This window comes from Vombatus ursinus, unplaced genomic scaffold, assembly GCF_900497805.2.
Source record: "Vombatus ursinus unplaced genomic scaffold, bare-nosed wombat genome assembly UNPS02014768.1, whole genome shotgun sequence".
Lineage (NCBI taxonomy): Eukaryota > Metazoa > Chordata > Mammalia > Diprotodontia > Vombatidae > Vombatus > Vombatus ursinus.
The window spans coordinates 32,747,634-32,764,948 of record NW_020954546.1 but is presented as its reverse complement, the minus strand read 5'-3'; the positions used below and the strand labels follow the sequence as shown (position 1 = coordinate 32,764,948).

The following is a 17,315-nucleotide window of genomic DNA, read 5'->3' as shown; positions in this document are numbered from 1 at the left end:
TATAGCAGGAAAAGTTGCAAAGGGAAGGAAGAGTAAAAATTAAGAAATGTGAGGATATTTCCATAATCTGATCCCCTAGATCAGGGGTTAACCTTAACCTTTACTGTGTCATGAATGCCTTTTACGGATGGGTGAAACCTATGAACCCCTTCTCGGAATAATGTTTTAAATGAATAAAATATATAAGATAGAAGAAATCAATTATGCCAGGTGTTTCAAAACTATCAAAGTTAAAGACTCCACTAAGATTTTTGGGACCCCCTTTTTGAAATACAGGTATCAAAATACTATTTTTTTTTCAAAAATCCCAGGGTAAGAACTCCAGCCCTAGATTTAATTACCATCAATTTCAGAGACCTAAGGCTAAAACTCTAGCTCATTCAAAATCAGATACGTGCAGACTCTTTAGCAGAAACTTCTGGAGTTACATAAAATACCATTATTATATTATATTATTATATTTTCTATTATATTATAAAATTCACTTCAGCAAAATGCTCTTAGCTTAGATGACTTTCTTATTTGCTGAAGTTCAAGCTGGCTTATTCAAGTAAATTGGAAAAGAGGTTAGAAAGCAATCTAGAGTCAGAGAAAGAGAAATATAATTTCTCTCTACCCTTTTTTCCTTCTCATAGACATTCAGACTATTCACATGGCCCCTGCCTGCAGTGGAAGGAGGCCTAGGAAAAGGAGAGGCTCTCTGTTCTTTCCAGGGTTTGATTAGTATTACGAAAGGGAAATGGGTTCACTTTCTGGAAAATGTGGCTAGGGGACCTAAGTTAAATTTGCCATTTCTCTTTGGACAGGTGATCAGAGAACAGGTCCTCACCTGTCAAAGAAAGGAACAGAAGGGTGTCACTTTTAACTAATCCCCTCCCAAGTCCTTTGTGACTAAGGTAATCAGGGGGACCCCCCTACCTGTTGGATCACAGTGCTGGCCATACACTCTGGCTACTTTCTGTGGACCACGTGCTCCCTCTGGATCCCCACTCAAGTACAAGGCCTAGTATGTACCTAATTTTTATTATTCCTTCCTATATCAGATCTTTCACTGCCCATCAAAGGGACAAGGATCTATGATTCCATTCAATGAGGAAATGCCCTTGTCCTTGAGGAAAAGGAGAGAACTCAATGAGTTTTCAAATGAGATTATCTCACAGGAAATAATAAATAAATAATAAAGGAAAGATAACAGAAGTTAAGAACTATAGAAAGAATTCTCAAAAACTTCCATTTCCATTTATTTTAAGAGTTTTACTCTAGCCTATGATTCACTTTGGTTCCCCATGCCTTTCTCCCTTCATTTTTCTTAGAAAGAGCATCTTCTAACTGATTCATGTGCTTTTTTCTTCTTTCTGTATACTCTAATGTCTGGTTTATTGACTAAGCTACCTGACTCTCTTCTTAAGTTGTTTTTCACTTTTTCCTATGTCCTCTGTTGGCTCATTCAGATATGATGCAGGGATAGCTAGGAATCTCAGCAACATTATTGTGATGTTCACTCTGACAAAGTAAAGGATGTTGGCAAAGTCATTGGTCAATGTGCTTTCTAGCCAGGACTCATGAATGATTTCGGTGTTGGCATGGCATTAGAAATAATCTTTTGCCTTTATAGAAAACACTTTGTTATTTGACATTTTGTTTGGTGTAGTCCGAACCTCTCTGTCCTATTTGTCCAAACTGTTTTACAGGAGACCATTTCTGTGATATTAGGGAACAGGACAGCTGCTAAGATGGAGAGACTCCAGGTTGACATGGAAACACATTATGCTGAGGTGGTTATAGAAGTGGGAAGCATCACTTTTGGGGAGGAGTATAGGAAAAAGATGACCGACAGTCATTTGAAAAGGACACAGAATTCTAAAATCATCCAAGCCATATGTGCACTGTTAAATTCAGGCGGGGGAGTCATCAAAGCTGAGATCGATAACAGAAGGTACAATTACCAATGTGATGGATTTGGTCAAGATTTGGAAACGTCATTTCAGAAGCTTCTGCCTTTGGCTTCACAGGAGTTCCTTGACTACATGCAACAAGACCACAATTTTTTCATTTTTGTGAAACCCTGGATCATGAAGACTGCTGGCCCCCAACTACGAATCTGTAGTTTGTCCTCAAATATATTCCAAAGAGATGTAACTTGCACGGTCAACCTGACTGCCAGTAGAGCATTAGAACTTCTAAAGGAGAAACAATCAAAAATCCAAAGAGGAAGGGAAAATCTCCCAGAGTGGCATCCCAAGAAAGTTCTTATGAGCAAAGTTCAGGAAGAGGAAGACATAAGGTTGTTTGCCTCAGAATTTTTGAAAAAGGACCAGCTTTTGTACAAGGAGAAACTCAACTTTACTGAGTCAACTCATGTTGAATTGAAAAGATTTACAAGCAAGAAGATTGTGCCTAGGATAAAAGAGATGCTGCCCCGTTATGTTTCCGCATTTGCAAATACCAAAGGCGGATACTTAATTATTGGAGTGGATGATAAGACCAATGAAGTATTTGGCTGCAAAAGAGACAAAGTAGACCCTGTCTTACTAGAAAAGGAGATAGAATGCTGCATAAGAAAACTGCCCGTCTTCCATTTTTGCTCTGTGAAGCCACACATCAATTTCACAACCAAAATCATAGATGTGTATAATAATAACAGCCTATATAGTTATGTCTGCGTGGTCAAAGTAGAGCCCCTCTGCTGTGTTGTCTTTGCAGAAGACCCAAATTCCTGGATCTTGAGAGATAACTTTGTTGAAAGACTGAAAGCTGAGGAATGGGTGTCCAGGTTAATGGATATTCAACCAGGTAAAAGGGGAGAAAAAAAACCAAAACACCAAATCGTTGTCCAGTCCCTACCAGAAGAAACCTACTTCCCAGTGTTCTACTATGGGCACTTGGGTCAGAGTTCTGTTTCTAGCTCCTTGTTTTTTGACCTGTAGACCTACATTCAGAGTTTGGATCTTTCTGGACCAAAAGAAGTAGCTATCTGAATAATACTGGGAGAGCTGAGGTGGGTTCTAGCATCTCTCTTCCTTTCTTTTTATCTTTAGTGGTACTGGTCTAATATCAGGTCTCATTATCACTGGCCTGGGCTATTGAGGGGAAAGAACATCACTTTGGAGCCAGAGGACCAGGGTTCACATCCCAACTTTTCTCCTTAGTACCTGTGTGATCTTGGGCAAGTCATTCAACATCATTTGGCCTCAATTTCCTCACCTATAAAACAAAGAGGTTGAATTAGATAGTCTCTGAGGTTCCTTCCAGCTCTAAAGCTTTGATCCTCTGATCTTTTGATTCTATTGCATAGCCTCCTAACGGAGTTCCCTGTCTCCAGCATCTCCATCTATCTAATCTATTCTTCATACTACTTCCAGATTAATTTTCATTCTGCATTCATTCCTCTCCTCAAATAGCATTCCTCTCCTTCAATAGCATTCTCTTGCTTGTGGAAAAAAGTCCCAACTCCTTATCCTGACATTCTTCTTACCTGTCCAGCCTTATCTCATATCCCCATCCAGATACATTACACTTCAACCAAGCTATCCCTTATGCATGTCCGGTGCTTTCCTGACCTCGCTCATATTGTTCTCATTCCTGGGAATGACTCTCCCCCCATCTCTGCTTTTTGAAATCCTCTTCATCCTCCAAGATCCAGCACAGTCACCAGCTCTTTCAGGTAGCCTTCGCTCTCCTCCCACCTCCAACTCAGCAGGCATTATGACAATTGGGATATTATGTTACATTGCATATTTGTGTATGTGTCCTATTTCCTCCCCTCCAACTATACTGAAAGCTCTAAGAAGGCTTAGTCATTGTCTTATATTTATCTCCCCTAGTGACTACCAAAGTCTCTGCTTGTAGAAGATATTTATCAAAAAGTTGTTTGATGAATAAATGAATGAATGAATGAAACTCATTAGCAATAAATTTGGGGAAAGGTGGTACTTTTCTTTAAAAAAATGCCTTTTTTACAAGTTGATGTCCCTTCTCTTCAGGCAAAATCTTTTATTAATATTCTTCCTTTTCCCACAAAACATTTTGGGTAAATTCCATAAAATCAATTCTCATTGACTTCCTCTAAGGAAAAAAAATACAATTACAACCAAAATGTACGTCTTTTGCATTCATGATTTTTTAGGATTGCTTCAGTGTTCAAATGACTCAATTTTCTCATCCATCTGGGTATTTCCAAAAGCTCCCTCTCCATTCTTCTGGCTGATGCTTGAAGTTCCACAGTTATAGAACCAAACTATGACCTAAGTCTTTTTCTCCCCTTCAGTTCAGCTCAAAAAATATTGAGTGCCTATTCTTTATTTGGAAAGCTAAGTGGCGCAGGGGATAGAGAACCAGGCCTGGAGTCAGGAAGACCCGAGTTAAAATTTAACCTTAGACACTTACTAGCATTGTGACCCTGGGCAAGTCACCTAACAGTTTTTGCCTCAGTTTCCTCATCTGTCAAAATGAACTGGAGAAGGAAATGGCAAATCACCCCAGTATCTTGGCCAAGAAAACCCCAAATGGGCTTAGATTCTTAAAATCTAGCCACTGCTCAGATTCTTAGAATCTAGCCAATACCTCACAGACTCTCAGATTCCTCAAGAGTCTGGCAATATGGCAGATCTTTAATAAATCTTGTCTTTGGCTGAAAGAAGGCTTGGGTCGAATTCTTTTGGGCAGGACCTTTGTATCATGATCTAGGGATCTCAGCACCCCTAAACCTTTAGACCTCATCATATGGTTCCCTGACTAGGAATCGAACCCAGGCCATGGCGGTGAAAGCACCAGATCCTAGCCACTAGACCACTAATATTCACATTCCTTAAGAGTCTGCCTAATATTCGGGTTCTAATAAACCTTGTCTTTGGCTGGAAAAAAAAAAAGAAAAGAAAACCCCAAATGGGGTCGTGGAGAGTCAGACAGAACTGAACAACAACTCTTTGTTCCCTGTAAGTGCCCTTAAGTGCTATATGGGATAAAAATAAAAATAAAAATAATTTGAGTACATTTACAATTCCTGCCCTTAAGAAGCTGATATTGTTATGGAGGGAAGAAAGGAAGAGGAAGAAAGAAATCAACAGGATGGTTAATCATAGAAGAAATCTTAGAGGCCAATTAGTTCAACCTCTTAATTTTACAGATGGTGAAACTGGGGTTAGGTGACTTACTCAAGGTCAGACAGGTGATTGTTGTTGTTCAGTAGTTTGAGTCATGTCCAACTCATCATGACCCTATTTGGGGTTTTCTTGGCAAAGACACTAGAGTGGTTTACCATTTCCTTTTCCAACTCATTTGACAGATGAGGAAACTGTGGCAAACAGGGTTAAGTGACTTGCCCAGGGTCACACAGCTAGTAAGTATCTGAGGCCAAATTTGAACTCAGGTCTTCCTAACCCCAGGCCTTACACTGTATCCACTTTGCCACTAGCAAAGCTGGGATTTGAACCCTGGTCCTCTAACTTGCCCAAGCTCACACAGAGTTAGTTAGTGGCAGGCTAAGGTACTGAAAGCCTTCCTCTATATCTTCTTACAATCATGGCAAGAAGGTAAATCCTCTGGCTGCCAAGGTTTCATGCTCTGTTTTTATTATTATCTCCTTTTCCAATCATAAACATTCCCAGTGATTTTTAGCAGTAGGCGCTTTAAGTCATTGCAGTTTCTCATTAGAGCATTAATTCTGAAAATAAACTTTGGAAACGAACAACTGTTTACATCATAAGAGTAATTGTGTCTAAGTTTTCATTTCTGAAGGGGAAAAAACCCCACTGTTGAAGTCATCATTGCTTTCGGGTGCAAGTCTTATTGTAGATATGTCCTGGGAATTTAAAGACCACAATTCCCAGTCTGTTTTGGAGCTGCAACATCTAATTATTGTTTGTTAGATTTCAGGACATATAGTCCTGCTTTCTACCATCATGACCCTCCCAAAAGCACTATTAACTAAAATTAATTCCATTTGAGTTCAAATGAACTATACTTATTATTTTTTAGAATTTTGCAAGACATCTTGAAATAAATATACCAAAACCAGGGTTGCTTGAAGTTATACAAAAACAGTGGTTCAGTGATAAATATGTATTCATTCAGCAAATATTTGCTAAGCCCTTAATATCAGCAATGCCCAGAGTTAAGAAGCTGGGTCAAAGATATAGAAACCATAATCTCTGCCTTGAAGGAGTAGGGAAGATAAGACCTGTATGAGGAGAAATAGAATAAAAATAAAAGTGTAATCACCAAAGGAAAAGGGTAAAGTATTTTGAGATACTATTAGGGAAAGATAGCAGTACAAGAAGAAAGGACAGCTACTCATATGGTATGCTTTCAGAGGCTGTGGCAAACATACCCTGCCCATAAAAGACACTTCTTCCTTCTGCTTGTTGATGCTATAACTTCCACAGTTGTAGAACCAAACTTTGGCCTACATTTTTTGCTCCCATTTAGTTGAGCTCAATAAATAACGAGTGCCTACTCTGTCAGTAAGTAAAATGCCCTTAGGTTATATGAGAGATACAAGCTCCAGTAAGATTACAATTCCTTCTCTTTAGAAGTTGATAATCTTAGAGTAGATGGAGTGGTAGATAAGACACCAATAAAATCATAACCTAAGGTAATATGTGATAAATATTACCGGGAGGTTAGAGTAACATGCAGACATCTAGGGGAGAGGTTACTACATTAATCCTTACTCATCTTTTATACTTTAGTGTGATTGACCTTAGAAAACTCAAGTTCCAAAGCTGGAAGAGGCTATCTGGCCGGACCCTACCTGAAAAGAAATCTCTTCCACAGTATAGTCAATAAATGGTCATCCTTTCAGAGTCCCAGTGACGGAGAACTCACTACCTCTGAGTAAATTCCATTCTGCTCTTGGTCTGCTCTAGTTGTTAGGAAGTCTGTCCCTCCACAGTACCAAACTCTGCTTCCCCAAATCTACTGCTAGACCTGCCTTCTGAAGCCTTGAAAGACAAAGCAAGGCCCTCTTAGGTGTGACAAGAGTATAAGTGACTTGCCTAAAGTCCCTCAGGTAGAAAAGGTGAAGGCAGAATCTGAACTCAGCTCCTTTGACTCTGCACCCAGCATTCTTTTCTCTGTACCACACCTCTACCACCCGGTGAGAGGTCCCAAATTTCCTGGCAGCTTTGAGAGAGGGTAAAGGAAGGGGACGGCTGATACAATGTCAAGAGGAGCTCAGAATGTAACAAGAGTAGTTCCAAAAGTGAAAGGAAGAATGAAAAAGGATTCGTTTCTGAAATGACTTTATGTTGATTTGTCAAGCTCATCCCAGCGTGGCTCAGGACAAGGACCAGTCAGCGACTGATCCACTCCACAGATCAAGCTGTCCAGAACAAGCCCAGTTACATAAGAGGACCCTGCAGCAAAGTTTGCTTTCAGGTATCCACTTTTGGTTTCATTTATGGGGGGAGGGGTGTCTGGTTTCTACCTTAGGATAAGGAGGGAGGAGCAGATAACAGCTTGTTCTAACTTTTCCTCTGGACAAATGCAAGCGTAAGACTTAACATTCAAAGCAGGGATCAGGAGGAGAACACCTGCTTTGCCAGGCAGGGGCACCTCCTGTGTAGCCGGACATGCGCCCTGAATCCTTGCTGAGGGACGCCTACCTTTAGCGCCCAGGGGCAGGACACACCCCACACACGTGCTATAACCTGATCTCTACTGCTTCCTCACGTTTCAGCAATCCTCTCGATCTCAGTCTTTAGAGGAGACTGTCCACCTGAGTTATCAAACTCAAAGTGCTTCTCTGCTTTGCATTGAATGGAAACCTGAATACAAACAAACTGCCTCTGCAAGCATCCTTGCCATGTGATTGCAGGTTTTGCCTTCTCAAGGTTCTGCATTTTTTTTTTTGAGGCAATTGGTGTTAAGTGACTTGCCCAGGGTCACACAGCTAGTAAGGGTCAAGTGTTTGGTCTGAGGCCAGATTTGAAGTCAGGTCCTCCTGACTTCAGGGCCAGTGCTGTATCCACTGCGCCACCTAGCTGTCCCAAAGCCATTCTTTAAAGGCTTTCCACCAGGGCATCTTGCCCTGCCCCACTCTTTTTTTTTTTTTTTTTTTTTTAAACTCAGGGGCTCACCCATACTGTAGTGCTTGAGTCGTAGGGCTGATGCAGACTTTCCAGGCTTCTGAAAGGGAGATATGGGTTCTTTTCCAAGAAGATTCCTCACTTAGGCCTGCATTACACTGCAGTTCAGGAGATCCAGGCACAGCATCATAACCTGGGAAGTGTGGAGGCCTGTCAGCAACCCTAGCAGCCTGACCTTCAAATAGTTTTTTTTTCCGAGATTAGTCCTGATAATTGGGCTCCAGATACTCCCTCACTGATTTTTTTCTATGCAGTTTCCTCTCACCCTCTATGAAAGCCCTAGTAATCAATTTCCCCATACTTTCAGAAATTCCTTTCTTACTAGGAATTTTAGAAGGGTCTCCACGTTTAGGTAATTTACAAGAAGTAGACGAAGTTTAGTCTGTCTCATATTATTAAGCAAGTACTTCACCTTCCCCAAAATATACAGTATATAGAGATTCTCACAGTATAGGAGGAGTTCTTAATACTTTTTTTTTTTGTTCCATCGACCCCACTAGCAGTCTGGTAAAATCTATTGACTCCTCAGAAAAATATTTTTAAGTGCATAAAATAAAATGCATAGGATTACAAAGGAAATCAATTATGCTGAAATATAGCTATCAAAATTTTTGTTTAAGTTCATGTAGCAAGATTAAGAACTCCTGCCCTATGACTTCTGGCAGAACGTTCTTGATATCCTTATCTCTTGTCGAGAGGCACTAAGTCCTTTCTATGACTCAAAGTGCAGATTCCTCAGAAAGAAGCTGGCCCAGAGCACATGCCTCCTTCTACGGGGCCAAAAATCAGGGCTTCCTCTGATAACTCCTACTGTACCTTAATAAGTGATCCTGATGACAACTTGCTGATTGCCATGATCTCTCTCATTCAGCTAACTCCCAACATGATCTGCCTTCACTGTATTGGATTGGGCTTCCCTTATGGTGTTAACTTTGTTCTTTGATTTTGAAGGCTAATAAGGATTCCCCATTCTCTAGTAGGACACTCCACCCTCTTACTCGGCAGAGCTGATTCATAGCTTCTTCAGAGTTCTTGGCCTCTTTACAGTGTCAAAGATGTGGATTATTCCCCATCAAAAAGGCATACCTATAGTGGATAGAACTCTGGCCTTGGAGTCAGGAGGACCTGAGTTCAAATCCAGCCTCAGACACTTGACACTTACTAGCTGTGTGACTCTGGGCAAGTCACTTACCCCAATTGCCTCACAGAAAAAAGAAAGGCATATCTATATAAATATGATTCTATACTGCAAAGATTTGTGATGAAAGAACAGCATTATTATATTTTGGAGAGCTTCATCTCCAAGAACTCTGCCAGGAGCAGTGTTTTCTCTATGTGCACAAAATAATCCTGTAGTTTTGCGACTAAAAGGAATTCCATTTCAGTGATGTTATAAAATGGAAATGAATGGTGTTTTGTACGCATTCTGAAGGGAGAATAAGCAGGATTGCTGTTAACCCAACAATTGCTTATTCTGCATGCTTTAATCTGTAAAGCATTGAGTTTAAAACATAGTAAATGACCTTGTAACTTAAAAAAAGAAAAGAACAAGTTCAAACGCATGCTCTCTTTCTGGAGCACTGTAATGCTTTGTAACCTATTTCAATTCTTTGAATTTACAGTGACCCCACAGGAGATAGGATTCAAGCCAGAATCCCTCTGCAAGGAGCTGTTCTTGGAGCACGATGGACTAGAGGAGCTAATGAAGAAGAAGACCCATTGCTTTTCAAGGGGGATCCTCATATTTTCAAGGAGCTGGGCTTTTGACATTGGCTTAAGGAAGGATGATAGAGTCCTGTGTGATGCTCTCCTTATCGCAGTTAACAGTCCCCCGACACTTTATACTATTGTCAAGGGACCTGATAAGATGAATGGGCTTGAATATTCCAGACTTACTGCTCTCCAGCTAAAGCAGAAACTTGCCAGTGTGGGGTGTTACACTGGAAAAGTTTGTGTCATTCCTCAGCTTTTGCACCTGCCTGGCCCTCAGTGTGGGATCATCCAAGTACAGTACCCCCAATCCTACATTCTGGCTGCAGAATATGAATTAGAAGACTTGTTGCAATCACTTGTAATAGTCTTACTCTGCTTTACCTCTCTTTTAAGCGACCAGCTTGGCTCCCAATTTTTGAATCTGCTAGTAGCTGACCAATCTAAGCTGTTTTCACAAAGCCTCCAGGAAACCAGGGAGTTATTTATCCTTTGCTTGCCAGGAACCCGGAAAACTGCTATGGTCATCAAAATCCTAGAAGAGATTAGGAGCGTGTTTCACTGTGAAGCAAAAGAAATTCTCTACCTTTGTGAAAATGACCCCCTGAGAAAATTTGTAAGGTAGGTGTTTCCTGAGTAATCTAAAACTTTAACCAGCTAAATAAAATGAAATCAAAGTTCAGTCACTCTTTACAGTCAACACTTGCAATTGTTAAACAAATGCCCAGTAAATTCCATGTTATTGTGTGTCTTGACAGAGCTTCTGGGTAAGCTGAGACGCCCAAACTAACATTCCATTTCTAAATAGTCAACTGAAGGAGATAGGTGCATAGTTAAATAGCCTTCAGGTTCTTATACTCTTTATTGTCATTAAAGTCAGCATGCATAACTTACTGTTTTCAGAAATAGCTAATTAAGTTACTGATTTCTTTCTTTCTCTTTTCTTTTCTTTTCTATTTTTTTTATTTTTGGAATCTAAAGCAGGAGTCCTTAGCCTTGTTTGTGTCATGAACCCTGTTAGAAATCTGATGAAACCAGAATCATGTTTATGCATGCTTAAAATATATAGGATTATAAAGGAAATCGAGTCTATTGAATTATAGTATCAAAAGATTTTTGAAATACAAATGAATGGACTCTGGATTTAAAATCCCTGATCTAAAGCCTTGAGTGTAAGAAATTTTCCAGGAAATAGGCACATCATGTGTTAGCCAACAACACTTAATGGCGATGTGTACCGTTATTGCTATTGCAATATTAAACATTAGATATATGAGGAACTAGCCCAAATAAAATTTCATAGAATCATGGAATTTTAGCACTGGAAAGGACTTTACCTATCATTTTTTCCAAAGCCATCATTTTTCACTTGAAGAACCTGAGATTCAATTTGATTCAGAGAGTATTTTGATTTCCCGGTTTTCTTCTGATTTAATTGTTTTGGAAATTACATAGATTCTGTTTTGGTTTGAACTGCTTCAAGAGCATATAAGATTTCTTGACAAAAGTAAAAACAGAGATAAGTTTGGCATTGACCTTCTGATCATTAACCTTGAACAAGATAGAAGACAAGAAGACATATACTAGCCAAAAGTGTTTGGCTCATGGCTCATAAAGCTTGTCCAATACAAGGTCCACAAGAAAGAAGGTTTTGTATAAATAGTAAAGTTCTCCAGGTGCTTTTTTCTCTTTAGGATGACATTGTTCTGATTACATAAAGTTCCAGGAAACTATAGGAGTATAAAACTTCAATGAGAGTCATGATTACTTTAAAAGAGATTAGCCTATCCATACAGCAAAAACCAAATGGATAAAAAATGTCTATTGTTCAGACTAGACTTGTAGTTGGACTGCCAGTTCACTGAGTTAGTACACAGTATATTTATATAGGAAAAGCATCCAGATATATGTATGAATCGGGTCCAGCATTGAGTAAGAGGAAAACTAGGGCTAGATTCCATGTGGGAAATTGTACAGGGCTTTAGCAATCCTGATATGGTCCTTAGCTTTTTTTTTTTTTTTTTACACCAGTGTTCAAACAGTGATGTCACAGGGTTGTAAATGCTAGAACACCACAATCTCCAAAGAATCAGAGCTGTGGATAACCTGAAGTGCAATGTGGTACGTGTAGGCTTTCCAAAGATGACAATAAATGGTGTAAAGGTACCATCCAGCATTTGTATGATTGGAAAAGGAAGTCCACTCATCATGGAGCAAGAGTGAGGGATAACAGGAAGATGATGGTGTGAGTGCTGTTTTTGTGGTACCCATGACGTATAAAGAGACTTAAAGGAAAGACTATAGGACATTAGCTAGCTTCTCCATGAAGGATCTATGGAAGGACATGGAGAAGAATTGCATAGGGTGAGAAGGCGTGGGTGAGTTATAATCTATAGCAAGAGAAAAGAATATTTCCATTGATAAGATTACATGTTTCATGGAGCATTAAAGTGCCTAACTACCTTCACTTCAATTCAACAAAAATTTAATCCCTTTTTTTTTTTTTTTGGCAATTGGGATTAAGTGACTTGCCCAGGGTCACTCAGCTAGTAAGTGTCAAGTGATGGTCTGAGGCCGGATTTGAACTCAAGTCCTCCTGACTTCAGGGCCGGTGCTCTATCCACTGAGCCACCTAGCTGCCCCAATTCAACAAAAATTTAGTACCAATTATGAGTAAGATATAATGTTGGGCACTAGGGATACAAAAAAAGGAAACAGTGAATGGAGCTCATCTACAGGAAGTTCCCCTCAGGGAGAATAAGACAACCATGAAAATAACTTTGATACAAGTTGCAATATGAAAAGTTCCTATGAGAAATCCAAATAGACTAATATGAAAACATTTAAGGAAGGAGAAACCACTTATAAAACTGCTGAGACAAGGGAAGGCTTCATGGAAGAAGTGGCATCTAAGCTAGACTTGGAAGGAAGGAAACAATTTCAGTAGGCTGAGAGGTGGAGGTAGACTGCTGGAGATGGTACACACAAGGAGACAGAGAAGGAAGAGGGCAGGACAAGGTTCAGGAAAGGCATATATTTCAGTCTTGCTAAAATTCAGAGTACAACAGGGGTGTTGTAGGTGATAAACCTGGAAAGTAAAGTTGAACTGAGATTATAGAAAGCCTTGGATGCCATTCCAAGTGTCTCATTTCTTTATTTGGTAAAGACTCGGAAAGATCCCTAGCATGTTGGGTCAATCCTTTGTGGTATAGTTATGGAAAGTATGGATAAGAAGAATTGCACAGAATGAGAGTGTGCATGAACTGGGCGGTGTGCTGATGAAAGGAATATGTACATCCCAATCAGTGGACTTTATATATCCCTTAAGGTATTTTTTTTTTTTTTTTGCTTTTTGGTGAGGCAATCGGGGTTAAGTGACTTACCCAGGGTCACACAGCTAGTAAGTGCCAAGTGTCTAAGGCCAAATTTGAAGTCAGGTCCTCCTGACTCCAAGGCCAGAGCTCTATCCACTGTGCCACCTAGCTGCCCCCATTAATGTATTTTTAAAGACCAGTGGAAGCTGCTGAAAGTTTTGCAGTAGTTTTTGATGTGCCTTTTGAAGATTGGCTTGGCAGTGAAGTGAAGGGTGAACTAAAGATGGTGGAAACCAGAGGAAGAGAGAACAACTCACAGTAGTACAGGTGAAAAATAAAATAGATGTTGTAGGAATGGAAAAGGGGAGACAAATGTGAAAGATACTGCCAAGGTAGAATCAGTAGGATTTCTCAGCTAATCAGATTTGGAGGATGAGGGATAGAGAAGTATAAGAGATAATATACCTCAGTTTCAAGCCTAAGTGCCATTCATAGAAAGAGTAGAGTTATGGGATAGACAAATTTTGATCGGGGAAGACAAATAAATCAATTTCAGACATTTTAAGTTTCGGTTGATTAAAGGACATCCAGATAACTATGTCTGGCATGCAATTGGAAATACTATACAGTAAAGTAGTTTAGGAAAGAGATCAAAGATAGAGATCCAGACTTGAGAGTAACCTGCATGCACAGTTGATCATTGAAGTCATGGGAGTAGATAAGGTCACCAAAGGAGTGATTGTAAAGAGAGATAAGGAGAGAGCTGGGGATAGAACCTCTGGTCAGCACGTAAAATGCTTGTCAGGAGTCAGAGTATGAGAAATGGAAAAGGTCACTCAGTTGACAACTAGTAGGTTGTTGGTGACCTCGAAGAGGGTTGTTTCAGTAATGTGGATATGAGCTAAATGGAAAAAAGATTGGGGATTGAGTAGATGGTAAGAAATCAAGGTTGGTGAGTATAGAATATTCTTTCTAGAATTTTGACAGTAAAGGGGAGAAATAAGATATAGTTTGAACAGGATATCATAGAAAGGAATGGGATATAGCTTAAAAGAGTATTCCATTCAAGGGAAGAGTTTTGTTTTGCTGTGTTTTAGAATAGGGAAAACCTGAGCATGTTTGTATGCCAAGGCAAAAAGAACCAATAGGGAGATTAAAGATAAGAGATGTTTGACAGAGCAAGGTTTTAAAGGTAATATAATGATACTATAAAAAAAATACATTGATTTGATTTGCAATATAGCCCAAAAAATGTTCTCTGGATTTGATTTAGACCAGGATCCAGTAAATTAATACAATTTCCATGTAAGTTTTGGTTCATAGCTTAATTCAATTCAAGTCTTTTGTTAAACATCCAAAGAAGCCTTTCCTGGTGCCCTTTCCTCTGAGATACCTCTAAGTTATTCTATAAATGCCTTGGTTATACATAGTTATTCGATTGATATCTCCCTTATTAGATTGGGAGCTCTATTTATTTTTCTCCCTTTCTTTGTAGCCCCAGCACTTAGCACAGTATCTGGCACATAGTAGGCACATAACAGATACTTGTTGACTTGACTGGACCCAAACCAAAGTCAAAGGGAAGCAAAAGTTCTAGGAGATACAAATAATAAATCAAGGAATCTATATAAAAGAGAGAAGTTCCTGGGGTCCGAGAGAGAAGGCACTAGGTACTCGAGTCAAGAAGTGTTACAAATGTTAAAAAGAAGTGTTACAAAGGTTAAAGTTCTGCAGACAGCCATACCACGGCTGATGTCCAAAGACTTTGCTATCCCATGTTATGGTACTGATTACAATCTTAATGATTTCCTTATAAAAAGCTTTTTTATTTCCTTAGCAAAAATATAATGGAGATTTTATTTTTCTTTATTAAAATTTGCTATATGACACAAACTGGCTACATGACCCTTGGCAGGTTCATTTGTCCTCTACCTCTCTAAGACTACAAGTTGCTGATCTACTTCAGTAGAGGGAGTTTCCTCATCAAGGGTTCCCAATACCAGTAAAATCATAGCTCTGGAACCCTGAAAACTGCTGTATAGGAAAGTTTGATGGGAGCACATCTCTTCTGCACATAAAATTTTGTATATGTAAAAAGTTGACTGATGGCTATTCTCTATGTATAAAGAGGACAGGATAAGAAGAAATGGGCTGCAATCTATCAATCAATACACGTTTATTTATTAAGCACCTACTATAAGCCAGGCACAGTGTTAGGTGAAATTAAAATAAGTCTCTATCCTCAAAGAACTTATATTCTAATTATAGCCTAAATTTAACTGACATAACAGCCTTGTCAATATGTATTGTCAAAAGCAAAAATTAATTACAATGGAAGTAATAAAATCACCTTGCTTAGATTTTCAAATTACAAGTCATGCTTGAGATTTTATTACCTTACCCTGAATTGACCAAAAGAGGAGGGCTTAACATTTTCCCACATGGTCTATTGTGAAACAGGAACTCTGGCTTAGTTCTTTAACCTACCAAGAACCTCATGTGAACTACAATATGAAGTAATCCCCAAGTAAGAACTAAAGAACTTCACTTTTAGTTTTTGGCTCAGACAGATAACTAATGAATAATATTCCCTTTGTTCATGTGGTTGAAACCATACTCTCTTTTACTCTCCTAGCCAGCAAAGTAGCTGCCAAGCTGAGACCCGGAAAACTTTCATGAGAAGAGAGTTCCTGAAGATTAAACACATAGTAATAGATGAAGCTCAGAATTTCTACAGTGAAGATGGAGATTGGTACACAAAAGCTAAGAATATCAGCCACCCCAAAGGTGAGGAGGCTGGAAAGAAAAACCCTCACCAAGGGATTCTGTGGCTCTTTATAGACCCTTTTCAAGCGAGTCATAAAGGAGTCAGTGGCCTTCCACTTCCACTAATGCAATATCCAAGAAAAAAACTCACTGCAGAGATCTATAATGCTCTAGAAATAGCAAAGGTCATGAAACAAGAAATGAAGAAGATCAAAGAAAACCAACCTGGACACATGCCTCCTGAGTCATTGGCATTATTTAGGGAAGATCTATATGAGGATGCTATCCATGCTTACGCTCTACCTGGAGTATGTGAAAAAGAAAGTGATCTGACAGAGGAAGAACTGGCAAATCATGTGGCAAGAAGATGTCAGAGTCTCTTCCAAAATGGCTATTCTCCTAAAGATATTGCTATTTTGTGCAGTAGGAGTGAGGACCGAGAACACTATGAGCTTCTTCTTCGAACAGTGATGAAATCGATCAGGACCCACAGGACAATAGAAGTTGGATTCAGCAGGGCGTCTGGTGTTCTGGGTAGCTCTATCATTCTAGACAGTATTCAGCAGTTTTCAGGCCTGGAGAGAAAGATTGTGTTCGGTCTCATTCCTGCCAGTTCTGGGCCTGAGGTTCCCCAAAATCTCTTGCTCTGCTTTGCATCCAAAGCTATTAAGCACCTATATCTATTATATGAAAAGATGGAGGACCTGTGAAACATATTATAAGTTATCCAGATGGCCAATGTTTTCAGAACTTGGGATTTATTCAATCCTTTTGCTAAAGCAGATAGGGAGATATTATGCTCCTTGTTTTACAAATGAAGAAACTGAGGCAGAGGAAGATGAAGCAACTTATCAAAGGTCACATGGCAATTCCTTGATGGAGCTAGAAATTAAATTAGGTCTCTCGAGTCTCGCTTTCTTAATCTATTTATGAAATTATGTTAATTTTATACCGTTTCACCTAGGATACTTCCATAGCTTGATTTAGAAATTTAGGGATCATTCCTCAAATTTAATTGCTTCATTTTACATATGAAGAAAAAGACCCAGAGAGTTCAAGTGATTTGCCCAGGGTTGCAGAGTTAGTTACTGATGGAGCTTCACTTAGGCTAGAGTGGGGAGCTGGCATCCAGAACAATAGAGAACCTGGGTCAGATCATATGAGGAATACAGTATTTAGGTCAGGGTACTATTTTTTTTTTAATTTTTATTTATTTATTTTTAGTGAGGCAATTGGGGTTAAGTGACTTGCCCAGAATCACACAGCTAGGAAGTATTATGTATCTGAGGCCAGATTTGAACTCAGGTCCTCCTGACTCCAGGGCCAGTGCTCTAGCCACTGCTCTACCTAGCTGTCCCAAGGGTATTATGTTTTAGAATAGACATTAGTAAGCTGGAAAGAATCTAAAGCACTGCAATCAGGTTGGTGAAGGGCCTTA

General features: G+C 39.4%; 1 protein-coding gene across 1 annotated transcript; it reads left to right on the top strand.

Annotated features, from left to right (window-relative positions):
* The first annotated feature begins 1,718 nt into the window (after positions 1-1,718).
* LOC114042805 (protein SLFN14-like) lies at positions 1,719-16,590 on the top strand. Its single transcript, XM_027861532.1, has 4 exons — positions 1,719-2,793; positions 7,261-7,377; positions 9,710-10,418; positions 15,747-16,590. The coding sequence occupies exons 1-4, from the start codon at positions 1,734-1,736 to the stop codon at positions 16,585-16,587; spliced, it is 2,727 nt and encodes a 908-aa protein (XP_027717333.1). The 5' UTR covers positions 1,719-1,733; the 3' UTR covers positions 16,588-16,590.
* Positions 16,591-17,315: the final 725 nt, after the last annotated feature.